We start from the raw sequence: 25945 nt of genomic DNA, 5'->3' as shown, positions 1-25945 counted from the left end.
GGCCATGTACCGTCAAATCTTGGGTGAGAACCTCCTTCCCTCTGCCAGGGCATTGAAAATGGGTCATGGATGGGTATTCCAGCATGACAATGACCCAAAACACACGGCCAAGGCAACAAAGGAGTGGCTCAAGAAGATGCACATTAAGGTCCTGGAGTGGCCTAGCCAGTCTCCAGACCTTAATCCCATAGAAAATCTGTGGAGGGAGCTGAAGGTTCGAGTTGCCAAACGTCAGCCTCGAAACCTTAATGACTTGGAGAAGATCTGCAAAGAGGAGTGGGACAAAATCCCTCCTGAGATGTGTGCAAACCTGGTGGCCAACTACAAGAAACGTCTGACCTCTGTGATTGCCAACAAGGGTTTTGCCACCAAGTAGTAAGTCATGTTTTGCAGAGGGGTCAAATACTTATTTCCCTCATTAAAATGCAAATCAAGTTATAACATTTTTGACATGCGTTTTTATGGATTTTGTTGTTGTTATTCTGTCTCTCACTGTTCAAATAAACATACCATTAAAATGATAGACTGATCATTTCTTTGTCAGTGGGCAAATGTACAAAATCAGCAGGGGATCAAATACTTTTTTCCCTCACTGTATCTAATCGAGGTATATTAGTGTTTTATTTTTCATTCATCTTAAAAAATATATCACATTTGTCTTACTCTTTGACATTATAGAGTATTTCATGTAGATAGTTGACAAAAAATGACAACTAGACTAAATCTATTGTAATCGTACTTTGTAACACAATAAATGTGAAGAAATCCAAGGGGGGTGTAGACTTTCTATAGGCACTGTACACAGACTAGACATATAAATAATTTTTACTATGGAAGTTTAAAGTTATTACAACTTATTATAACAAAAGGTGCATATTGGCATTATGATTGAGCACTTATTTGTTATTGAATTAAATGGCAATTTAAATGCTTTATCTCACAAACTGAATTATTGAAGACCAAGTCCCATTCTCATACACTGAATATAAATAATTATTAAGTTATAACACCAAACATTGTTAGGCTATAACAAAAGGCACATATTGGCACATAAATTAAATCTTATCAAATCAGTCAGTGGAGGGGAGGGGAGAAGTGAACGAGGGCAGAAATGAGGGAGCACATTTTATTCAAATTAAACGCTGCCTTGGTATTTGGATTTAGTCAATTAAGTTCCTCTCCCTTCCACCTAGTGTCACTGTAAACCAGAGCAATGGCTGTAACAGTCCGGAAGACCAGAGAAGAAGTTACTAAAGCTCCTGTGTGTGTTTGAGATCTACTACATTGCAGTCGGACTGCGCAGAATCACTGATCTACACATAATCCCCTTGCGTCCGAAAAACGACTCATTATGTGATGAAGATTAGCGAATCTGCGCACATCCTTGCTCAAATGTATACCCTCGAACAGGCTATCCACCATTGTTGCCATCAGCGATGAGACACGTCTATGGAAACAATTGACTGTAAAGAGAGCGGACAGCAAACTAGTGAAACGGTAGAAACACTTGAATGTTGCATGGCCCACACGCCTAGTGAAACGTTGTATACAGAATAATCTGGAACAGTTGTTGGTGCTTGTAGAATAGGGGTTTCAGATGGGGGAAGTGAGAAAACTCCAGAAGAAACTGAGACAGATTGAGAATCTGGAGATCAAAATTTCTCAATCTCTCACTCCAGAAGAAAGAGTAAAGGTACAGAACGCGACTTCACTTCTAATCTTAATCTATAGTTTTAACATCAGTCGTGTCATGAGCGCACCGGCGCATATTCCACAATCCTGAATAGATTTCCCTTGGTACTAATACTCCCGGATATGACTGTACTCACTCCCAAGAGAGATCTTGATGTAGCACCTTAATCCTCCAATACAATCTTGCAGGTTACATTTTACATTATTACACTCTCGATGGTGAGTGAGTTCAATTGAGGCCACTCTCAAACACTGTAACCTAGCTGGACCATAGAACAGCTGATCATTAAATAATTTCACCCATGTGAGATAGAGAATTGGCTCGCTAGATCATAATCTTTAGAAATATAGTGGTAAACAACTTGCATTCTCATTGGGTTTTGACATCTACACTAATTGAATATATCAAATGTAAGCATAACATGATACCCTTCTCTTGTGTCTAAATATATCACGCCTTTATCATCTTGATTTGCGTTTATGAACCCTGGATTGCTGATGCTATGAGAGGCTTTGAAGCCACCGGTCGGCCATATTGGCACTCCCTAGCAGGAGACCTCCATTAAAAGGAATGGAATTCTACAGTATTTTAATTAAGGACAAAATTACATGTATTTAAGTATTTTTGTTGTTGTAGTGGGGACAATAACATTAGTACTTGCAAAAAAAAATACTTTGTAGATCTTTTAAATTTGTATGTTTAGCTCACATAATATAATTTGAAAGTATACATTAAGGTGCCTGTAATAGAATAAACGTGTCAAAAACGAATGTAGACATTAATAAATGCATTTCTGTGGCTTCCAAAATATTCTTTACAATCGAGGAGGAGTACCAAGATGGCTGTACGGGGGCTTCAATACAGTGCCCCTGTTAGCCATTCAGGGTTTATACACATCGTTGGGGGGCACATATCGATAGTCTACAGTGGTCATTTTGTCTCCTTTCCTTCATCTGCTCTGATCTGGAAACATAGGGAAAGTGACAGTACTATAATGGATGGATGTCTACTCACTGTCTTTTATCAGTCCATCTCTTCTCAGATCAGTGCAGATGAAGGAGGAGCGACGTTAGACTATTGAGACGTACCCAGGGAGATGTCTACGGTCATGCATGTTTTATTAACCCCCTCCCCATCTTCAGATCTTCAGGAAGGCGGAGCTCCGCACCAGATTGGCTGAACTTCTGCTGCAGCTTTCTGGTCCCCAGCAAACTCCGGGGATTGTGGGAGAAGGAAAACAGGAGAAGATGAAAAGACAAGTGTAAGGAGAGATAGAGAGAGAGAGAGAGAGAGAGAGGGGGGGGGGGGGGAGGGAGGGAGGGAGGGAGGGAGGAAGAAAGGGGAGATAAACATCCCTGTTCACAAGCTGTAACATTCACTTTGATGCTTTTGATCTGGCTTGAGTCTAGCCGACATAGGTCAAAGTCCGTCAGTCAGTCATTCTTTCAAGGCATCCTAATGTATTGGAGTCAGTAGAGGGGATAGTACGTCATGTAGCCATCACTTAGGGATCCCTTCCACAGAGTCACGACTGGGCACACTCTCCCAGGGCTGTGAAATATCAAGGGAACACCAGGGGAAATGTATTTATCACAAAGTAGTATAAAGACATGATGAGATTATACTTGTAATGAAAAGTGCTATAGAAATTTTATAAATTATTATCATTATTTGTAAGCTTGCTTGTGTGTCTATGGCTTAGCCTATGTACTGTACTGTATGTCTGTGCACATTATGTTTTCCTGTATGTGACTGCACTGTCAATTCACTCTCTTGGTATTTGGTGTGTTTTTTTTTGCTTGGGTACAGTGAAGCCACCTCTGAGGCGCTTCCATCACACAGCCCCTCTGCTACCAAGATCCCCAAAATCCCCAAGATCCCCAAGGGAGAAGCAGAGCCAACAGGCCGACAGAAGAAGACAGACAGTCAGAAGGAGACGGTAACGAGGGGAGAGACAGGAAGACAGGAGGAGACGGGAGGACAGAGAGAGACAGGAGCAGGTGGAGAGCAGTCAGAGACCTGTCTAGCTGTGACCGACACAAGCCCCAAGGACAACCAGGAAGGTGGGGTTATCTGTGAACTAGGGTTTTGTAGTTTGATAGATTATGTAGACACATTCTCATACTCATTGGTATCTCACAAATGTACTGTGATTGAAGGAAAGAGAATGTATGCACACTGCTTGGTAGGCTCCCAGAAATTATATCTTAAATAGTCAACGTTTTGATTTGTCCTTCCCACCTGGGTTGTGTTCATTAGGGTCCACTGTGGGCACACTGTAGCAAACCGCTTCACAACGACAAACCAAAACAACCATTTCATAAATTCAGATCGTACCTACCTGTTTCAGACTGTTTTCTTCTGCTTCGTGCCTACTGAACACGAGCTGATCTGTCTGTACTGTTTGTTTCCTAGAAACAGAATTAGTTGCATGCTCTAGAGCTGACAAATACGTGCATAGTAATTATTGATCAATTAAGGTTAGAGAAGTGATGAGTCAACCATGGCTATTATAGTCTCTCCCAACATCCATTATCAGGCCGGAGGCCTGTCTCAGAATAGGAGTGCTGATCTAGGATTAGTTTAGCCTTTTAGGTCATACTGAATAAGATTGTATGGACAGATCCTAGATCAGCACCTACTCTGAGACGCTTTGTGGATACTTGCCCAGGTCCCTCCCTGTCTTATACATTATGATCTAAATGGCAAAACTGATCCTAGATCAGCAGTCCTACTCTGAGACTCTTTGGGGGGAATTCCGACCTAAGAAAAAGTGTGCGTAAATGGAACGTAAATCCCTTTTTATGCACTTTTCTCTACATGTATTCTGACCTTAAACTTAAGCATGAGAATACCATGCTATTCACTCGCTATTCGTTTGGGGTGGAGATTAAAGAAATTAGGTGTGGTGGAGGTGTGTCTACCTTGACTTAATTCCCTTATAATGCCACCACCTTCACGCGCGATGAAACGATGAATAAGGTCGAGCAACCTGTCGGTTCCAAGTGGAACAGCATGTTCTTTCTTTTTTCCTATAGAAATAACACCATTCTCCGTGCACTGTAATATACAAATTGATAAGAGCTATTGATAAGCTCTAGGTAAAGTAAGCCATTTGGATAAGGGGATTGTAAATATTAATGAGAATGGCATATTATAATTATTAATGACAATTGTTTTAGATATATTTTAACTTATGATCGCTGGAGACAAATGTGAAACCAGTCATATGGCAGCAAACTAAAGCAAATCAACATATCAACTTTCCCACAGTGACGTTTATAATATGCAGGCCTTATAAAATGTAAATGTAAACGTTATAACTTGCAAGGATGACATTTGGAGCCCCAAACTTCTGTAGCCATGCGCAAAGTAGAGTATAGCGCCAAACCTAGTGAGTTGATTTATGGTTTCTAGAATGTTTTAATTATATGCACAGACTTTTCACTGTATTTTGTACAATTTGTATCGTGTTAAATATTAGCCACTATTGGTAGCCACTGTCAGTTATACCTACATACATTTATAACGGTCACTTTAGTGTTAGTTTCCTTACATTTTGCATCATTCCATTCCATAGTTAGTTTACTTTTCTTTTCTCTGTCACGTTCGTGTGGTTGTTCCTGAGGATCGCTAGCAATAGTGGATCATATTAGGCTAACTTATTACAAGTTGTGCAATAATTTGCGACATGTAGCCTATTTGAATCATTATGGACTGCAGACCATACATACAGTACATGTACAGTGCCTTGCAAAAGTATTCACCCCCCTTGGTGTTTTTCCTATTTTGTTGCATTACAATCTGTAATTTAAGAAGATTTTTATTTGGATTTCATGTAATGGCCATACACAAAATAGTCTAAATTGGTGAAGTGAAATGAAAAAAATTACTTGTTTCAAAAAATTCTAAAAAATAAATAACGGAAAAGTGGTGCGTGCATATGTATTCGCCACCTTTGCTATGAAGTCCCTAAATAAGATATGGTGCAACCAATTACCTTCAGAAGTCACCTAATTAGTTACAGTGGGGGGAAAAAGTATTTAGTCAGCCACCAATTGTGCAAGTTCTCCCACTTAAAAAGATGAGAGAGGCCTGTAATTTTCATCATAGGTACACGTCAACTATGACAGACAAAATGAGATTTTTTTTCTCCAGAAAATCACATTGTAGGATTTTTAATTAATTTTTTTGCAAATGATGGTGGAAAATAAGTATTTGGTCACCTACAAACAAGCAAGATTTCTGGCTCTCACAGACCTGTAACTTCTTCTTTAAGAGGCTCCTCTGTCCTCCACTCGTTACCTGTATTAATGGTACCTGTTTGAACTTGTTATCAGTATAAAAGACACCTGTCCACAACCTCAAACAGTCACACTCCAAACTCCACTATGGCCAAGACCAAAGAGCTGTCAAAGGACACCAGAAACAAAATTGTAGACCTGCACCAGGCTGGGAAGACTGAATCTGCAATAGGTAAGCAGCTTGGTTTGAAGAAATCAACTGTGGGAGCAATTATTAGGAAATGGAAGACATACAAGACCACTGATAATCTCCCTCGATCTGGGGCTCCACGCAAGATCTCACCTCGTGGAGTTGCAATGATCATGAGAACGGTGAGGAATCAGCCCAGGACTACACGGGAGGATCTTGTCAATGATCTCAAGGCAGCTGGGACCATAGTCACCAAGAAAACAATTGGTAACACACTACGCCGTGAAGGACTGAAATCCTGCAGCGCCCGCAAGGTCCCCCTGCTCAAGAAAGCACATATACATGCCCGTCTGAAGTTTGCCAATGAACATCTGAATGATTCAGAGGAGAACTGGGTGAAAGTGTTGTGGTCAGATGAGACCAAAATCGAGCTCTTTGGCATCAACTCAACTCGCCGTGTTTGGAGGAGGAGGAATGCTGCCTATGACCCCAAGAACACCATCCCCACCGTCAAACATGGAGGTGGAAACATTATGCTTTGGGGGTGTTTTTCTGCTAAGGGGACAGGACAACTTCACCGCATCAAAGGGACGATGGACGGGGCCATGTACTGTCAAATCTTGGGTGAGAACCTCCTTCCCTCAGCCAGGGCATTTAAAATGGGTCGTGGATGGGTATTCCAGCATGACAATGACCCAAAACACACGGCCAAGGCAACAAAGGAGTGGCTCAAGAAGAAGCACATTAAGGTCCTGGAGTGGCCTAGCCAATCTGTGGAGGGAGCTGAAGGTTTGAGTTGCCAAACATCAGCCTCGAAACCTTAATGACTTGGAGAAGATCTGCAAAGAGGAGTGGGACAAATCCCTCCTGAGATGTGTGCAAACCTGGTGGCCAACTACAAGAAATGTCTGACCTCTGTGATTGCCAACAAGGGTTTTGCCACCAAGTACTAAGTTATGTTTTGCAGAGGGGTCAAATACTTATTTCCCTCGTTAAAATGCAAATCAATTTATAACATTTTTGACATGCGTTTTTCTGGATTTCTTTGTCGTTATTCTGTCTCTCACTGTTCAAATAAAAGTACCATTAAAATTATAGACTGATCATTTCTTTGTCAGCGGGCAAATGTACATAATCAGCAGGGGATCAAATACTTTTTTCCATCACTGTAGACTCCACAGAGCTGGGCTTTACGGAAGAGTGGCCAGAAAAAAAGCCATTGCTTAAAGAAAAAAATAAGCAAACACATTTGGTGTTCGCCAAAAGGCATGTGGGAGACTCCCCAAACATATGGAAGAAGGTACTCTGGTCAGATGAGACCTAAAATTTAGCTTTTTGTCCATCAAGGAAAACGCTATGTCTGGTGCAAACCCAACACCTCTCATCACCCCGAGAACACCATCCCCACAGTGAAGCATGGTGGTGGCAGCATCATGCTGTGGGGATATTCTTCATCGGCAGGGACTGTGAAACTGGTCAGAATTGAAGGAATGATGGATGGCGCTAAATACAGGGAAATTCTTGAGGGAAACCTGTTTCAGTCTTCCAGAGATTTGAGACTGGGACGGAGGTATGGCCTAGTCAAAGCCCAGACCTCAATCCAATTGAGAATCTGTGGAATGACTTAAAGATTGCTGTACACCAGCGGAACCCATCCAACTTGAAGGAGCTGGAGCAGTTTTGCCTTGAAGAATGGGAAAAAATGTTGCATCTTCAAAGTGTTGTGTAAATCAAATGATACAAACCCCCCAACATTTTTTAATTCCAGGTTGTAAGGCAACAAAATAGGAAAAATGCCAAGGGGGGTGAATACTTTCGCAAGCCACTGTAGTCGTTTAAACCTGGAGCCTGGCACACGGTTCACGACGACTGTACCGTTGTCATCACAATTCCATGATTAGTGAGGATTATTAGGGTAGCTTTATAGGACAACTTTTCAACCCCTATTGTACACTTTTCTCACCTTTCAATATTTCATGGATTTATTAATTGAATATGGAAACGTTCAGGATGAATCAAGCAACTATATTTTTGATTTACCAATATATTTTTTGCGTAAATGCTCTCCAAACCTGTTTTTAATTATTCATAAATGCTTTCCTAACCCTAAAAAGATCTGAGTATTTTTAAATCGACCAATAGGTGCTGAAAAGGAGATGAATATGCGTGTATTTACATGGCTTTCTTTCATTGATCCCTAATATTCTGAACCGCTCTCTCCATATATTCTAATTAAAGGAACACCAAATTTAAAGGGATGGCTTTAGATAAATGTACTGAAAACCCTATTGAATGAAAACTCAGGGGAAATATTTTGGCCATCAAGTGGAAGGGTTTTCAGCGGTTTAATTACATTTATTCAGCACACGCAAGGGAACCACGCCTGCAAAGCCTGTTACGCACCTGCACAAAGCCTGAATACCAACTACTGAGATGTGCATAGGAAAGGCGTACAAGTCTGAATCGGGCCCTTTGTAAAGAAGTTCACGCAAGACTTGGGTTCTGGGTTCATGGTGATTATGATGGGTCCCTTTTTTATCAGATGCCGAGTTTACAGCTCTCAAAGCATCATGGGAGAAAGCAAAGTTTCGCTTGAGGTCGCTGGAGGGTCACAGTGACATCATCACCTGTGTGGTTGCCGTTGACAACCTGGTGATCTCCGGCAGGTAAGTGAGTCATTCTCCGATTTAATAATAGATCTCATAACTGTGAATAATTCAATTCATTTCTTTCATTAATTTTCTTTCTTTCTCTCTTTTTCTTTATTTTTTCTCTTTCATTCTTTCTTTCTCCCTCCTCCTCTCTCTGTAACTCTGACATGCTAACTTTCTCCTCCTACACTAAGAGAGCCATTCTCGACTGAGCAGTGTTAGCAGTGTTATTGAACTACTTGAACCGTGTCTGCTCTCACTCTCTGTCTCACACTGACTTAATATCTCTGTTGTTCTCTCCATCTCTCTCTCTATATATTTCTCTCTCTCAGTCGAGACACAACAGTAAAGGTGTGGCATGTTCCTACGGCAACAGAGCAGCGGAATCTGGGAGGTCACACTGGTGGGGTCACCTGTCTGTCTGCCCCGCCGCCTGAATACTGTAGGAGACTAGGTAGGGAATGGACACACACACACACGCACACACACCCACACAGCTATGTCTTACTATACTAACCCTAACCCTAACTCCTAACCCCTAATTCGAACCCTAACTCCTAACCCTCAACCTTACCCCTAATTCTAACCCTAAACCTAACCACTAATTCTAACCCTAACCCTAAACCTAACCCCTAAGCCTAAAATAGCCTTTATACAAGTGAGGACCGGTTTACTATTTGTGTGAAGACTTCTGGTACCTACAAGTATAGTAAAACGTGTACACGCACGCATACACACACACCCCTACACCCTTATTCTCAGTCAGGCATCCTGATTTCAGGCAGTATAATTATAGTTTTAGTTCATCATGTGAAATCCATGGAGAGAACTAGCAGCAGCAGTCACTCTGGGTTACCTCATTCTGACTGAAGTAGGGATCGTTGCACTACTTGAACTTCTCTGCCCTTTCTGTCTCTCCTCCCACGCTCCCCCTCTACGTATCTCTATCTCTCTCTCCAGGTTTTTTCTCTGATTCCATGAGCTTCTTTGGCATAAGTCAGGCTTACATTGCCAAGACGAGAACTCGGGAATATACACTGCTCAAAAAAATAAAGGGAACACTTAAACAACACAATGTAACTCCAAGTCAATCACACTTCTGTGAAATCAAACTGTCCACTTAGGAAGCAACACTGATTGACAATAAATTTCACATGCTGTTGTGCAAATGGAATAGACAACAGGTGGAAATTATAGGCAATTAGCAAGACACCCCCAATAAAGAAGTGGTTCTGCAGGTGGTGACCACAGACCACTTCTCAGTTCCTATGCTTCCTGGCTGATGTTTTGGTCACTTTTGAATGCTGGTCGGTGCTTTCACTCTAGTGGTAGCATGAGACGGAGTCTACAACCCACACAAGTGGCTCAGGTAGTGCAGCTCATCCAGGATGGCACATCAATGCGAGCTGTGGCAAGAAGGTTTGCTGTGTCTGTCAGCGTAGTGTCCAGAGCATGGAGGCGCTACCAGGAGACAGGCCAGTACATCAGGAGACGTGGAGGAGGCCGTAGGAGGGCAACAACCCAGCAGCAGGACCGCTACCTCCGCCTTTGTGCAAGGAGGAGCAGGAGGAGCACTGCCAGAGCCCTGCAAAATGACCTCCAGCAGGCCACAAATGTGCATGTGTCTGCTCAAACGGTCAGAAACAGACTCCATGAGGGTGGTATGAGGGCCCAACGTCCACAGGTGGGGGTTGTGCTTACAGCCCAACACCGTGCAGGACGTTTGGCATTTGCCAGAGAACACCAAGATTGGCAAATTCGCCACTGGCGCCCTGTGCTCTTCACAGATGAAAGCAGGTTCACACTGAGCACATGTGACAGAAGTGACAGAGTCTGGAGACGCCGTGGAGAACGTTCTGCTGCCTGCAACATCCTCCAGCATGACCGGTTTGGTGGTGGGTCAGTCATGGTGTGGGGTGGCATTTCTTTGGGGGGCCACACTGCCCTCCATGTCCTCGCCAGATGTAGCCTGACTGCCATTAGGTACCGAGATGAGATCCTCAGACCCCTTGTGAGACCATATGCTGGTGCGGTTGGCCCTGGGTTCCTCCTAATGCAAGACAATGCTAGACCTCATGTGGCTGGAGTGTGTCAGCAGTTCCTGCAAGAGGAAGGCATTGATGCTATGGACTGGCCCGCCCGTTCCCCAGACCTGAATCCAATTGAGCACATCTGGGACATCATGTCTCGCTCCATCCACCAACGCCACGTTGCACCACAGACTGTCCAGGAGTTGGCGGATGCTTTAGTCCAGGTCTGGGAGGAGATCCCTCAGGAGACCATCCGCCACCTCATCAGGAGCATGCCCAGGCGTTGTAGGGAGGTCATACAGGCACGTGGAGGCCACACACACTACTGAGCCTCATTTTGACTTGTTTTAAGGACATTACATCAAAGTTGGATCAGCCTGTAGTGTGGTTTTCCACTTTAATTTTGAGGGTGACTCCAAATCCAGACCTCCATGGGTTGATACATTTGATTTCCATTGATTATTTTTGTGTGATTTTGTTGTCAGCACATTCAACTATGTAAAGAAAAAAGTATTTAATAAGATTATTTCATTCATTCAGATCTAGGATGTGTTGTTTAAGTGTTCCCTTTATTTTTTTGAGCAGTGTATCATATTAAATCAATAACAACATGGATGATAATTATATGCATACTGACCATGAACTGTACAATGATAACAAATCATTATAATTTTCTCCCTCACATTTCTGTCAATCTCTTTCTTCTGTTCAACCCCCCCTTGTCTCTTCCCCTCCGTTCCCCCCTCTTCTCCCTACTGTAAATCTTTCTCTCTCTTTCTCTAGCCTGGGATCGATTTCTGGGAGACAAGGAGAGGTTCATCCTGAGTGGCTCAGCAGACTGCTGTGTGAGGATCTGGGCCTTAAGCACTGGTGAGTTCACCGCACGCACGCGTGCACACACACACACACACACACACACACACAGTGCCTTGCAAAAGTATTCATCCCCCTTGGCGTTTTTCCTATTTTGTTGCATTACAACCTGTTATTTAAATTGATTTTTATTTGGATTTCATGTGATGGACATACACAAAATAGTCCAAATTGGTGAAGTGGAATGAAAAAAATAACTTATTTCAAAAAAGTAAAAACAATAAATAACGGAAAAGTGGTGCGTGCATATGTATTCACCCCCTTTGCTATGAAGCCCCTAAATAAGATATGGTGCAACCAATTACCTTCAGAAGTCACATAATTAGTTAAATAAAGTCCACCTTTGTGCAATCTAAGTTTTGCATGATCTCAGTATATATACACATGTTCTGAAAGGCCCCAGAGTCTGCAACATCACTAAGCAAGGGGCACCACCAAGCAAGTGGCACCATGAAAACCAAGAAGCTCTCCAAACAGGTCAGGGACAAAGTTGTGGAGAAGTACAGATCAGGGTTCGGTTATAAAAAAATATCAGAAACGTTGAACATCCCACAGAGCACCATTTAAATCCATTATTAAAAAATGGAAAGAATATGGCATCACAACAAACCTGAAAAGAGAGGGCCGCCCACCAAAACCCACGGACCAGGCAAGGAGGGCATTAACCAGAGAGGCAACAAAGAGACCAAAGATAACCCTGAAGGAACTGCAAAGCTCCACAGCGGAGATTGGAGTATCTGTCCATAGGACCACTTTAAGCCGTACACTCCACAGAGCTGGACTTTACGGAAGAGTGGCCAGAAAAAGCCATTGCTTAAAGAAAAAAATAAGCAAACACGTTTGGTGTTCGCCAAAAGGCATGTGGGAGACTCCCCAAACATATGGATGAAGGTACTCTGGTCAGATGAGACTAAAATTGAGCTTTTTGGCCATCAAGGAAAACGCTATGTCTGGCGCAAACCCAACACCTCTCATCACCCCGAGAACACCATCCCCACAGTGAAGCATGGTGGTGGCAGCATCATGCTGTGGGGATGTTTTTAATCGCAGGGCTGGGAAACTGGTCAGAATTGAAGGAATGATGGATGGCGCTAAATACAGGGAAATTCTTGAGGGAGACCTGTTTCAGTCTTCCAGAGATTTGAGACTGGGACGGAGGTTCACCTTCCAGCAGGACAATGACCATAAGCATACTGCTAAAGCAACACTTGAGTGGTTTAAGGGGAAACATTTAAATGTCTTGGAATGGCCTAGTCAAAGCCCAGACCTCAATCCAATTGAGAATCTGTGGTATGACTTAAAGATTGCTGTACACCAGCGGAACCCATCCAACTTGAAGGAGCTGGAGCAGTTTTGCCTTGAAGAATGGGAAAAAATCCCAGTGGCTAGATGTGCCAAGCTGATAGAGACATACCCCAAGAGACTTGCAGCTGTAATTGCTGCAAAAGATGGCTCTACAAAGTATTTACTTTGGGGGGGGTGAATAGTTATGCACGCTCAAGTTTTCTGTTTTTCTGTCTTATTTCTTGTTTGTTTCACACAAAAAATATGTTGGTCTTCAAAGTGGTAGGCATGTTGTGTAAATCAAATTATACAAACCCCACAAAAATCAATTTTAATTCCAGGTTGTAAGGCAACAAAATAGGAAAAATGCCAAGGGGGAGTGAATACTTTCGCAAGCCACTGTACACACACAGTCTGAGCCCTACAGCTTTGTCTGGGTGAGTTCTTGTGTGCGTCTATGTGGTGTGTTTGCGTGTGCCTGCGCAATTGCATGTGGGTGTTGTGGACAATTAAATCAGTGTTCCCCTCTCCATCCAGGCCAGTGTGTAAAGTCCATCTACACCTTTAATGCGGTGACTGCTCTCTGCTTCGTGCCTGAAGGTGATGGCTACATCATCACTGGATCAGGTCTGTGTGGATGCAGTTTCTGTGGGTCGGTGTGTGTGTGTGTGTGTGTATTTATATGTTTGTGTGTCTGTGACTGTCTATGAGAGACTCAGTAGACCAGAGGTAGGCAACCCTGTTCCTGGGGTGCCACAGGATTTTGTTCCAACTAGGCACCACACCTGACCAACTGAGCTAATTGGTCAGTTCAGTGATTGCCAAAATTCAACACACCTGGTCTTCCAGGTTGGTTAAATCAAAAACATGAAGTGCCTGCGGCACTCCAGGACCAGGGTTGCCTACCCCTGCAGTAGACAGTAGGTGTAGTCAGACTGATAGAGGCAGACAAATGAGGAGACTCAGGCTCACAGGTATTTATGCAAGCCATCAGTAATGTCTGCCAGCAACTGTCAGGCCTATTTAACCTCTCGTTCTCTCCCAGTCTCTCTCTTTCTCTCTCTATCTCTTTCTCTCTCTTTCTTGCTCTTTACCATCCCTCCCCTCTCTCTTTTCCTGTACACACTCTCTCTCTCTCTCTCTCTCTCTCTCTCTCTCTCTCTCTCTTTCTCTCTCTCCTTCTCCCTTCACCCCCCTCTCTCTCTCTCTTTCTATCTACCTCTCCCTCACTACATTTATCCCCTCCCTCTCTCTCTCTCTCTGTCTGCAGATGGGGGTAAAGTTCAGGCCTGGAGCTGGCAAACCATGGACAACTGTCAATCAATCAACGCCCATGAGGAGGCTGTCACCTCCCTACAGGTGGCTGCTGTAATCAAGAGCCAATAGTGTCACATTCTAGACTTTTAAGCTATAGTGCTTCTATAACTATGGTTGTGTTCAAACTGAAGAAAATGGACTGAAACTAGTCCAATAACAAACAATCATTTTTGTTTTCTGTTGTGCGCCCTAATGAACATGAACTTGTGTTTTCATCAAGGCCTTGCTGAAATTAAAGCAAATATTTCTGCACCGTTGCCAGGTCTGTGTGTGCTTTAGCCAACTTAGTTGTTGTCACGCCAAACAAATTGGCTGAGGCAGAAACAAAAATGGCTGCCTGAAGGACCGAATATCTTATAGGCTACACACTTGTAGGCAGTGTGGAAATATATTATTATTTAAGATAAATTATTAGGAAGATATATAGATTCCAAAGAGGTTCAAAATAGTATTCAGTGCTCTTTTCGTTTTTTGTTACTTTCAAATATAAATACATTATATTTGCTAGAAGTATAGAGCAGCGTTTCTTCAACTTTTCCAGCTCGAGGCCCAAATGAGCAATTGACCGTCCTTCCGTGATCCAAATCGTCCTCCAACGACCCAAATTAAGAAGAAATAGTGTGTGATTATAGACTCTGTCATGCCCAGGGCCCACTTTGGGTCCCGACCCGTAGAGTAAGAAACCCTGGTATAGAGGATCAGAAATTGACTATACATGTTTGGCTAAAATACTTTGTAAGGTTCCTTGGGGGCGTAAGCTGTTCAAATACATAGTTTAAAGGTCCAATGTAGCTGTTTTGGTCTCAATATCAAATATTTCTTGGTAACAATTAAGTACCTTACTGTGATTGTTTTAAATGTAAATGGTCAAAGAGAAATAAAAATTGCTTCTTAGCAAAGAGCCAATTCTGTCAGGGAGTGTTCTGAGTGGGGAGGGGAAAACTAGCTGTTATTGGAGAGAGATTTGGAACTGTCTTTCTTATTGGTCTATAAACTAATTTGTCACCAGGCAGGCCGAAACGACAATCCCATCAAAACAGGCTGACATTTTCAGCTGCCTTTTCAAACAGCTCTTACACTAAAAGGGCATTATCATAATATTTGCAATTTCACAGTATTATTCCAACATCATAGTGTGGAAATATATATAAAACACAAGAAAATCACGTTTTTGACAGCACTGGGCCTTTAAGACTTACATTCATGTAGCGTTACATGCGCAACACATTTAAGCCAAAGCAGTGAAAGCACCATCCCCACCTTCTTTGTTAATTAATAATGCAAAGCCATGTGAGACCACGCACACACGCACACAAGCATGCATGCACGCACAGACACATACATGCACACACACACGGCACACACACACACCTTTATCCATGCATTGTATTCAGCCGCTGCATTCAGTCTCCATGACAACTGCCCCCTCTCTATCTTCCACAGTCCCAGGGTCCCCTTGTGTTCAGCAGCTCATCAGAGGGGGGGGTTTCTGTGTGGGAGGGGCTCTGCACCAACCGTGACCCCCTGCGGCTGTTACATCACTGGGATGCCAAGGTAACAGGCTGCGGGAGTCAGGGAGGTCGTCTGACCCTCAGTCCTCGTGGCGACAGGCTCTTCGTTGCCTATGGCAGAGCCAACCTCAGGATCCTCAACTGGAGGACAGGTGAGAAGCAGTGTGTGTGTGAGTGAATGCGTGCACGATATAGAAGAGCCAGCTTAATACGGTGCATTGCTAGACCTTACCGATCTGTGTACTATCTGATGTTTACCCTTCCTCTCTCCAATCACCACAGGCACCGTGTGCAGGCTAACCAATCACAGCAGCATCGCTGGAGTAACAGATTGTGTACATCAGACAGGGGGACTCCTCATTGGCTCATGCTACGATTTGGCGAATGGGGAAAGTACCCTGAACTGTGAGTAATGCTAACACAACTAGTTGTTCCTTGAATATTATGGTACTATTGCCAACCTATAGAGCCACGCTGTTCATAGAATGCATTGTTACCGCAATCTATTTAGGTTTTCATCAACTTTTTCTCTCTCCTTCTCCCCCTCTCTCTCTCCCCCTCCTATTCTCCTTCCATCTCTCCCAGTGTTCTCTCTACCTCAGTGCAGGTACCTGGCCTCGCTGACCTGTGCGGATGCTCCGAGAATCCTTTGCTTTGCGGCGTGGCTCACGGGCAGTGGGGGTCACCGCTGGGTCACCGGGGGTCGTGACCTTACGGTGTGGGAGCAGCTCCCCAGCTCCGGGAAGCAGAGGTGGGCTCAACACCTTTCTGTCAGTACTCATCTAGATCAATGAATACTGATCTGATGATTTAATGATTTGTAGTTTAATAGAACTCTGAAGTTCTTTATGGGTGCACCTGACAAAAAGTGAACTATTACTCATATGCCCCTATCCTCAGTTCTTCATGTGCTCTACACTAAACCAATGTCAGTTGGATAATATTTGTTTTTATTTTTTGTAAAAGAGAGGGGTCTAGAATGACAGGGAAGAGAGAAGAGAGTTTCTTCCGAACTAGCGATGGAACTGGGACTTGATCCCATGCATGTAGGCTACTGACATATGAGGACCACAATGGAAATAAGCCTTCAGGCTTTATTGTGTTTTAATCCGGCATAATGTTTTATGTACAGTGCATTCGGAAAATATTCAGAGCCATTGACTTTTTCCACATTTTGTTACGTTACAGCCTTATTCTAAAATTGATTAAATTGTTTTTTTCCCTCATCAATCTACACACAATACCCCATAATGACAAAGCATTTTATTTGGGATACAGAAATAAAACATTTACATAAGTATTCAGACCCTTTGTTGAAGCACCTTTGGCAGCGATTAAAGCCTCGATTCTTCTTGGGTATGACGCTACAAGCTTGGCACACCTGAGCTGGTCGCCCGGCCAAACTGAGCAATCGGGGGAAAAGGGCCTTGGTCAGGAAGGTGACCAAGAACCCGATGATCACTCAAACAGAGCTCCAGAGTTCCTCTGTGGAGATGGGAGAACCTTCCAGAAGGACAACCATCTCTGCAGCACTCTACCAATCAGGCCTTTATGGTAGAGTGGCCAGACGGAAGCCACTCCTCAGTAAAAGGCACATGACAGCCCGCTTGGAATTTGCCAAAAGGCACCTAAATGACTCTCAGACCATGAGAAACAAGATTCTCTGGTCTGATGAAACCAAGATTGAACTCTTTGGCCTGAATGCCAAGTGTCACGTCTGGAGGAAACCTGGCACCATCCCTACGGTGAAGCATGGTGGTGGCAGCATCATGCTGTGGGGATGTTTTTCAGCAGCAGGGACTCGGAGACTAGTCAGGATCGAGGGAAAGATGAACGGAGCAAAGTACAGAGATATCCTTGATGAAAACCTGCTCCAGAGCGCTCAGAACCTCAGACTGGGGTGAAGGTTCACCTTCCAGCAGGACAACGACCCTAAGCACACAGTCAAGACAAAGCAGGAGTGGCTTCGGGACAAGTCTCTGAATGTCCTTGAGTGGCCCAGCCAGAACCCAATCGAACATCTCTGGAGAGACCTGAAAATAGCTGTGCAGCGACGCTCTCCATCCAACCTTACAAAGCTTGAGAGGATCTGCAGAGAAGAATGGAACAGACTCCCCAAATACAGTTGTGCCAAGCTTGTAGCGTCATACCCAAGAAGACTCAAGGCTGTAATCGCTGCCAAAGGTGCTTCAACAAAGTACTGAGTAAAGGGTCTGAATACTTGTGTAAATGTGATATTTCCAGGGGGGCTTTGTAATACATTTGCTACAATTTCTAAAAACCTGTTTTTGCTTTGTCATTATGAAATATTGTGTGTAGATTGGTGAGGGGGATAAAAAAAAATATGTGTAACGTAACAAAATGTGGAAAAAGTCAAGGGGTCTGAATACTTTCCGAATGCACTGTATATGCAACAGTATAACAAGAACAATATGGACTGTCGGTGTCTAATGGTGATGTTGTCACAGGGGTGATGTCACAACGAAGCGAGACAGTCGATTGGACGCCTCCCTGATGGAATCAGAGGGAGATTCCGAGGACGAGGAGGACAGTGATGGTGAGGAGGGGGGTAACAGCGGGCTGAAACACAAACACCAATAATATACATAGATCAGAAAAACTCAAAGCAACATTTCGCAAAGTGTTTCTACGGCAAGAAGCCATTTGTTCAAAGTGTCTTCTTTAGCTCCAGCTGTAGACAAATCTATATACAGTGAGGGAAAAAAGTATTTGATCCCATGCTGATTTTGTACGTTTGCCCACTGACAAAGACATGATCAGTCTATCATTTTAATGGTAGGTTTATTTGAACAGTGAAAGACAGAATGACAACAAAAAAATCCAGAAAAACACATGTCAAAAATGTTATGAATTGATTTGCATTTTAATGAGGGAAATAAGTATTTGACCCCTCTGCAAAACATGACTTAGTACTTGGTGGCAAAACCCTTGTTGGCAATCACAGAGGTCAGACGTTTCTTGTAGTTGGCCACCAGGTTTGCACACATCTCAGGAGGGATTTTGTCCCACTCCTCTTTGCAGATCTTCTCCAAGTCATTAAGGTTTCGAGGCTGACGTTTGGCAACTCGAACCTTCAGCTCCCTCCACAGATTTTCTATGGGATTAAGGTCTGGAGACTGGCTAGGCCACTCCAGGACCTTAATGTGCTTCTTCTTGAGCCACTCCTTTGTTGCCTTGGCCGTGTGTTTTGGGTCATTGTCATGCTGGAATACCCATCCACAACCCATTTTCAATGCCGTGGCTGAGGGAAGGAGGTTCTCACCCAAGATTTGACGGTACATGGCGCCGTCCATCGTCCCTTTGATGCGGTGAAGTTGTCCTGTCCCCTTAGCAGAAAAACACCCCCACAGCATAATGTTTGCACCTCCATGTTTGACGGTGGGGATGGTGTTCTTGGGGTCATAGGCAGCATTCCTCCTCCTCCAAACACAGCGAGTTGAGTTGATGCCAAAGAGCTAAATTTTGGTCTCATCTGACCACAACACTTTCACCCAGTTCTCCTCTGAATCATTCAGATGTTCATTGGCAAACTTCAGACGGGCCTGTATATGTGCTTTCTTGAGCAGGGGGACCTTGTGGGCGCTGCAGGATTTCAGTCCTTCACGGCGTAGTGTGTTACCAATAGTTTTCTTGGTGACTATGGTCCCAGCTGCCTTGAGATCATTGACAAGATCCTCCCGTTTAGTTCTTGGCTGATTCCTCACCGGTCTCATGATCATTGCAACTCCACGAGGTGAGATCTTGCATGGAGCCCCAGGCCGAGGGAGATTGACAGTTATTTTGTGTTTCTTCCATTTGCGAATAATCACACCAACTGTTGTCACCTTCTCACCAAGCTGCTTGGCGATGGTCTTGTAGGCCATTCCAGCCTTGTGTAGGTCTACAATCTTGTCCCTGACATCCTTGGAGAGCTCTTTGGTCTTGTCCATGGTGGAGAGTTTGGAATCTGATTGATTGATTGCTTCTGTGGACAGGTGTATTTTATACAGGTAACAAACTGAGATTAGGAGCACTCCCTTTAAGAGTGTGCTCCTAATCTCAGCTCGTTACCTGTATAAAAGACACCTAGGAGCCAGAAATCTTTCTGATTGAGAGGGGGTCAAATACTTATTTCCCTCATTAAAATACAAATCAATTTATAAAATTTTTGACATGCGTTTTTCTGGATTTTTTTGTTGTTATTCTGTCTCTCACTGTTCAAATAAACCTACCATTAAAATCATAGACTGATCATGTCTTTGTCAGTGGGCAAACGCACAAAATCAGCAGGGGATCAAATACTTTTTTCCCTCACTGTAAATCACATCCAAAAAAGTAGCTGTAAGAATATATCTAAGTAACTTCAAGATTGATAGCTTTGATAAAGACTATGGGCTCGATTCAATCCGTAGCGCTGAAGACCTGTGCTACAGAGCGGTAGAAATTTTAAAGCAACGTTCCCACGTTCGCGGAGAATGCATTCACGGCAAATGCTGCATATGTCGGCTCAATCGGAAATGACCTACAGCGAAGATCATCAGCGCTACGGTTTGAATCGAGCCCTAAAGCGCATTTAAAAGCGCATTTACTGAAAAAGGATAGTTTTGGTCCATTGTTGGCTGTTGCTGTTTTCTTTTCTCTAAGGAAGTAATCACTATCAACAGGTTCCTACTGTATTCCTAATAATATCAATTTATATCTATATCAATCACAAGTCCATTATTCATCCACTATTACATCCACTATTAGACACACGTTTAACTATGACTCCCCACGTTACTGTAGATTACGATGATGACAAAGAAGAGGACTACACATCCCAAGATGCATCAGAGTCTGGCTCGACATCGTGGCTTCGCTGTGTTCTCCAGTGAGAGCCAGTTTCACGCCACCCGCCGCCACCAAGCCCAAGACGCTGCGCCTCACAGCATGAAGAGCAACTAAGACGAGAGGGAGGGAGTGAGGGGGACAGAGGAGAAGGAGAGAGAGGGGGGGAGTGAAGTGTGACAGATTGAGAGAGTGGCGGAGGTGGAGAGCGAGCATACGGAGAGAGAGTGTGAGCGAGAGACAGATCATTTTCTATGTAAATGTTGTTGTTTCATGTATGCAATAAAGCTGTCACACTGTGACCTTCCTGCCTCCAAATATTTATCCTACATATTGTGTACCCCTGCGGTGTCACTGTTTATTATGAACACCAGTTATTCTGTTCATCACCCCACTCAATCCTGTCCTAGTGTAAATTAATGTATATTGATTTTCCTCCACCTCTCCGTCTCACCACTCTCTCTCCCTCTGGCTTGTCTCAGTTTTTTCTAAACATAACAGAATACTTTTTTCTTCTGCCCCCAAAATTAGAATATTAATATCTGTATCTTCATTATTTTCGTCTTCAAATCCATTTCATTTTTTTGCTGTCCATTTAATTGAACAAGTTAAAAGCATAATTAATATTTCAATCTCTTTCCTACAGTCTCCCTCCATCCTCCTCCCTCCCTCTCTCTCTCTCTCTCTCTCTGACTCTACATGTTTCTGTCGCTAAGGCAACCAATGCCTTTTCCCACTTGCTCTCTATATCTCCCCCTTTCTCGCTGTCTCTCTCATTCCCTCTCTCTTCAGCCAGAGGTAGGCATGTTAACTGATATATGTGAATGTGGTGTGCGTGCTTGTGTGACAGTGAGTTGTCTGCTGGTGTGTGTGTGTGTGTGAGGGGGAGAGCGAGAGCGATAGAGAGTGTGTGTCAGTCTGTTTGAGTGAGTGACAGCGGTAGTAGATATGAAGTCAATCTTTCTAGAGCTAAAAGTAGCACCATATGGGATATTGGCTCCATGCATGCGTATGATGAATGTTTTTTGCACAGGTGTGTGTGTGTGTGTGCGTGCGTGTCTGATGCGCGAACTGTATAAGCATGTGGCATAATTAAGTGCTCATTTTGGACAGCCAGGAGTGCCACTGCCCAGGAGGGAGAGGGATGTGTGTATTCCTGTACTGCTGTCTATGAGTGTCTGTTTACATTTTCAATATCAGTCTGTCAGAAGAGAAGTGAACCCTCCCTCTCTCTCTCTTTCGCTCTTTCTCTCTTTTCTTTTTCTTCTTTCCTCTCAGAGAGAGAGATGATCGGAGGAGTGGGGGCTCAGTGAACAGAACGAAGCGATGGAGAGATGGTAAGATGGAGAGAGTGAGAGGATGTTTAGACAGACACAGAGTCAGACCCTCTGGTTGTATGCATGTTGCATGAGGAGTCCAGTTAGACAGTGGACAATGCATTTGTAATGTTAATCGTGCTCTAATTCTCTTTCTGTCTCCCTCCTTTTCTCTCCCACCTCTTTCTGCTTCTCTTTATTTCTCCCTCCGTCTCTCTCTTCTTTTCTTCCTTCCTTCCTTCCTTCCTTCCTTCCTTCCTTCCTTCCTTCCTTCCTTCCTTCCTTCCTTCCTTCCTTCTTTCCTTCCTTCCTTCCTTCTCGCTCTCTCTCTCTCAGCTCCATCTCTCCTGTCAAACGACTGACCGCCCTCCGCTGCCTTTTCTTCCTCCTGGTTGCCGCGGTGACGCGACCCTCAACCTGTAACCGTGACGACGAGGGCGAGGGGCAGGTGGAGGCCCTCTCGGCCCAGCTGTCCGTCACAGGACAGGTCACACCCACCCCTATTTGGTCTGTGGACTGGGGCCCCACTCTACCTCTGGAGGACGAGACTCATAACATCCTGTCCAGCCAGGAAGCAGACCTGCATCACCATGGGCATGAAGTCCCCACGACAACCGTCGAGGCCTGGCCGCATCATCAGAGTGCACCGGGCAGTGCTTTGCCCCAGGAGCCCCTGGACCTGCTGGAGGCCCCGGACGCAGAGGGAGTGGAAGATGGAAGAAGTGAGGCGGAGGAGAGAGAGCCTGAGGAAGGTGGGCACCGTAGAAATTAGTAAAGATTTTTAAAAGAAAGGATTTGTATTGGTGGGCATGAGAACAGAGTGTTTTGGAACAAAGACATCAGAAGAACTTGGGCATCAGGGAATAACTTAAATTCCCGCTGGGCTGGCTTTGTGTGGATGGATGGCTGCGTCTTGGTGGTGGAGAATACTTAATAGAGTTTTCTGAACTTACAAAAACACACAAAAAGGAAATGGGTGACATCACACATCAAGCGATGGAATGGATGACTTCATCGGCTCATTCTCTTTTGAGTTGCTGTACTGACAGTATGGGCACTCTCTAAAAGCAGAGTTGTGATTTTTTTCTTGCATCATTGCAGTTGACCTGGGTTATTCATAAGGCTCCAAACGGAAGAAAAATGACTGAAACAGGGACGGTCTACCTGGTCCAATAAGAAACGCTCATTTTTGTTTTCGGTTGCAAAACATTTCAAAGCATTTTCCATTGCATGCTATAATGAACATTACCCTGGTTTTCTTCTATGGTGCTGATTTGATTGTTCCTTCTATTGTGCTGATTTCCAACCATGTGAAAGGTAACTCCTCTGTGTGTTCGTGTGTGTGTCCTCCTCCAGTGGACCCTCAGTTCTACGTCACTGTGACCATCTCCTCTCTGCTCATCCTGACTGCTGTCATCATTACAGCCAAACTCTGGTAAGAATCCTCTCTCTTTCCCCCATTCTCCCCCCCCCCCCTTCTTTCTCTTTCTACCCCTTCTCTGAAACATATTTTTTATGTACATCAGGGCATATCAACAGTGTTATTTGTTTGAACATGGGAATGGTAAAACTCGGCTCTAGATAGCGGAGGAAATGTTTAGAGGCGGTCAGAGGTTTAAGGTGGCGCAATTTCAACCACTTTGGGTCTTGATATCCATGACGCTGTGTTGCTACATGCCGGTAGCATCTAAACAGTTTGTGGGTTTTCTCTTTTGCTTTCATATGATGTTTGATGTACCGTTCACCTATAAAATCAGCTGGGTGTGTGTTGTGCGTACTCTAACATCAAATGAAGACTGATCTCTGGAATGTAGAGCAGGGCTCGTGCTAATCGCTTCATTTATTTGGAGGCCTCTTTTTTCCCACCTACTCTCACTATTTCACTCTCTTTCACTCCTATTCTCCCATTTGTCTCTCAATCGCTCTTTTTCTCTCTTTCCCCTGCTCTATTTTTCTTACCTTCTGTCACTCTTAATTTCTCTCCCTCATTCCTGTCTCCCCTCTCTCTTTTCAATCCCCCCTCTCTCTCTTTCGTTCTCACTCTCTTTCTCATCCCCATTCTTCATCCTTTACTTTAATTTAGCTTCATCACCTTTCAGTAATACTGGGTTCTGGTTGATCCTTGATCATCACATAGTATCCTTATCTTCTTCCCCAGTCTCCTATCACTCCCAGCGCTGCCACGGGCCAGCTCCAGATCGTCAGATAATCCCTCTGCTCATTGTGTGCCGATATACGATAAACTCCATCTCTCTCTGTCTCGCTCTCTCGCTCTCTCTGAAACCTGCTCTAAGTGTTTCTGTGTTTAGCTAACTTAATTATCCTCCACTGTAGGCTGGTTAAAAGTGCGTGTGCTGACTTTACAGTGTGTGTGCTGGAAACAAGTGTTGTTGGAGTGCTTAATTGGAGCAACAGTATCTCTCTCTCTCTGTGTTGTGTATGTGTGGGCTTATGTTGCAGTTTCAATATGACTGTAAATATAGGGGGTAAATTGTGGTGAGGAATGGAGGGCAGGTTTTTGATGGGTAACAGTAGGGGATTGAATAGAGGAGAGACAGTATAGCATTGAATATAATTAATAATTGATTGTGATAATCGATGTTGGAGAACGTTTCACCATCTGGTATGAATCCTGGTGAATATCTTGTGTGTGTGTGTGTGTGTGTGTGTGTTTACATGTAATGTGGATAGTTTGACTGGAACTGCGTGTCTGTGATCTACAGTGTGTGACTGTGAAACAGGCTTTGTTGTGTGTGAGTGCTCTAAAGAGCTGTGTGTATACTGTACCTGTGACTCTCACTGTGCCAACAACATCATAACTCATACACGTAATTGGAATAATGTTTCCCCACATCAGCCCTGTAACCCTTCCTCTCTCTCTCATTTCATCTCTCCCCCTCTCTCTCTCTTTTCATTTCTCCCCATCCCCCTTTCTCTTTACCCTCGCTCTCACACGCTCTGTTTCCTTCACCTCTTTACCCTCTTTCTTTCTCTTTCTTTCTTTCTTTCTTTCTTTTTCAACCCGCTATTTCAACCTCGACCACCACACTCCCTTTCTCTCTCTCCCTCCCTTTCTCTCAACCTCTCTCCTCTTCTCCCTCTCCTCTGATAGTGCTTTAATGAGTGAAATGAGTGCATTAACTCTGAGGCAGTGTAATGTGTTCGCCGCTGCTAAATGGCTCTGTCATTCCCTCTTTTCCTCTCACTCAGTCTCGCTCTCCGTCTCTCTCTCTTACTCCGTCTCTCTCTCTCTCTCTGCCAGTTACGACCGCAGCTGTTCCCAGCACCCACCCCCGCTTTCCCGTGGCGTGCCCCCCCCCCTCTCTCTCGCCCTCCCTCGTTCTCTGGCTCTGGAGGACAGCCGCCAGACGCTGCACGGCACCCCCTCCTTTACCGACAGGGAGAGGTAATGAGTCGCCTCACCAGCTCACTGGAGAGAGAGGGAGAGTGTATTTGTGTGGAGTTGTTAGTACATTGATTTGTCTGTGTGTGTGTGTGCGCGTTTGTGTATGACTCTGAATCAATTTATGTCTGCATGCGTGGATGCATGTGTGTGTTTGTTTGTCAGTGAGTGGATGGTGTGTCGAGGAGTGGTTGGTCCCTCTCCCTTTGTGGTGTATGAGCATCATAACAGTACATGTGCATAGTTAGGCAATAGTGTACACAGGCCTGAAGTGTTAGGGCTATGAGATGTATGTGTGTTTTAGAACTTCCTCTTCTATGAGTCATACAGCTCTGGAAGCAGTGAGCGCACAATCCATGAAATGATGCTTTTATAGCCGGGGATTTAAAGTTAATTTCAATCGGGATAATTGGACTCTACTCCAGTTCTCCTAGTGTCTCCTCTCCTCCTCCCCCCATCAAGTTCTCCTTCTTGTCCTTTCTATCCTCTCCTATCCTCTTTCTCCCCCTCTGCTCCAGTTCTACTTCAGCCTTCTCTCTTTCTTTCCCCTACTCTAGTTTTCATACTTCTCTTTCACCTACTCCAAATTCTCCCTACTCTAGTGTT

General features: G+C 44.1%; 2 protein-coding genes across 3 annotated transcripts; both read left to right on the top strand.

Moving 5' to 3' along the window:
• Nucleotides 1-1315: 1315 nt before the first annotated feature.
• Nucleotides 1316-20922, top strand: LOC311139873 (uncharacterized protein). Of its 2 annotated transcripts, XM_084174863.1 has the most exons (13): nucleotides 1316-1693; nucleotides 2836-2954; nucleotides 3503-3756; nucleotides 8670-8793; nucleotides 9111-9232; nucleotides 11592-11678; nucleotides 13503-13592; nucleotides 14236-14324; nucleotides 15726-15945; nucleotides 16076-16198; nucleotides 16379-16544; nucleotides 18262-18350; nucleotides 20579-20922. In XM_084174863.1, the coding sequence occupies exons 1-13, from the start codon at nucleotides 1598-1600 to the stop codon at nucleotides 20665-20667; spliced, it is 1668 nt and encodes a 555-aa protein (XP_084030989.1). In that variant the 5' UTR covers nucleotides 1316-1597; the 3' UTR covers nucleotides 20668-20922. The 2 variants fall into 2 exon arrangements, with proteins under 2 accessions (XP_084030989.1, XP_084030990.1); XM_084174864.1 differs by lacking the exon at nucleotides 13503-13592 and having other exon boundaries at nucleotides 1449-1693.
• Nucleotides 20923-21315: 393 nt separating this feature from the next.
• LOC311140014 (PILR alpha-associated neural protein-like) lies at nucleotides 21316-25346 on the top strand (the record flags this gene model as incomplete). Its single annotated transcript, XM_084174988.1, has 4 exons — nucleotides 21316-21957; nucleotides 22273-22688; nucleotides 23293-23371; nucleotides 25199-25346. The coding sequence occupies exons 1-4, from the start codon at nucleotides 21947-21949 to the stop codon at nucleotides 25344-25346; spliced, it is 654 nt and encodes a 217-aa protein (XP_084031114.1). The 5' UTR covers nucleotides 21316-21946.
• Between the last annotated feature and the right edge of the window lie 599 nt (nucleotides 25347-25945).

This window comes from Coregonus lavaretus, assembly GCF_964263955.1.
Source record: "Coregonus lavaretus genome assembly, chromosome: 13".
Taxonomy (NCBI): domain Eukaryota; kingdom Metazoa; phylum Chordata; class Actinopteri; order Salmoniformes; family Salmonidae; genus Coregonus; species Coregonus lavaretus.
Note: the sequence above shows the minus strand (reverse complement) of the source record. Positions and strands in the feature narration are given on the sequence as shown.

Excerpts from the sequence above, each read along its gene's own strand:
- LOC311139873 (XM_084174863.1), top strand. The coding sequence starts at position 1,598 with ATGGGGGAAGTGAGAAAACTCCAGAAGAAACTGAGACAGATTGAGAAT. Across the intron at positions 9,233-11,591 it reads TGAATACTGTAGGAGACTAG|CCTGGGATCGATTTCTGGGA; the intron begins GTAGGGAATGGA and ends CTCTTTCTCTAG. Across the intron at positions 16,199-16,378 it reads TGGGGAAAGTACCCTGAACT|TGTTCTCTCTACCTCAGTGC; the intron begins GTGAGTAATGCT and ends CATCTCTCCCAG.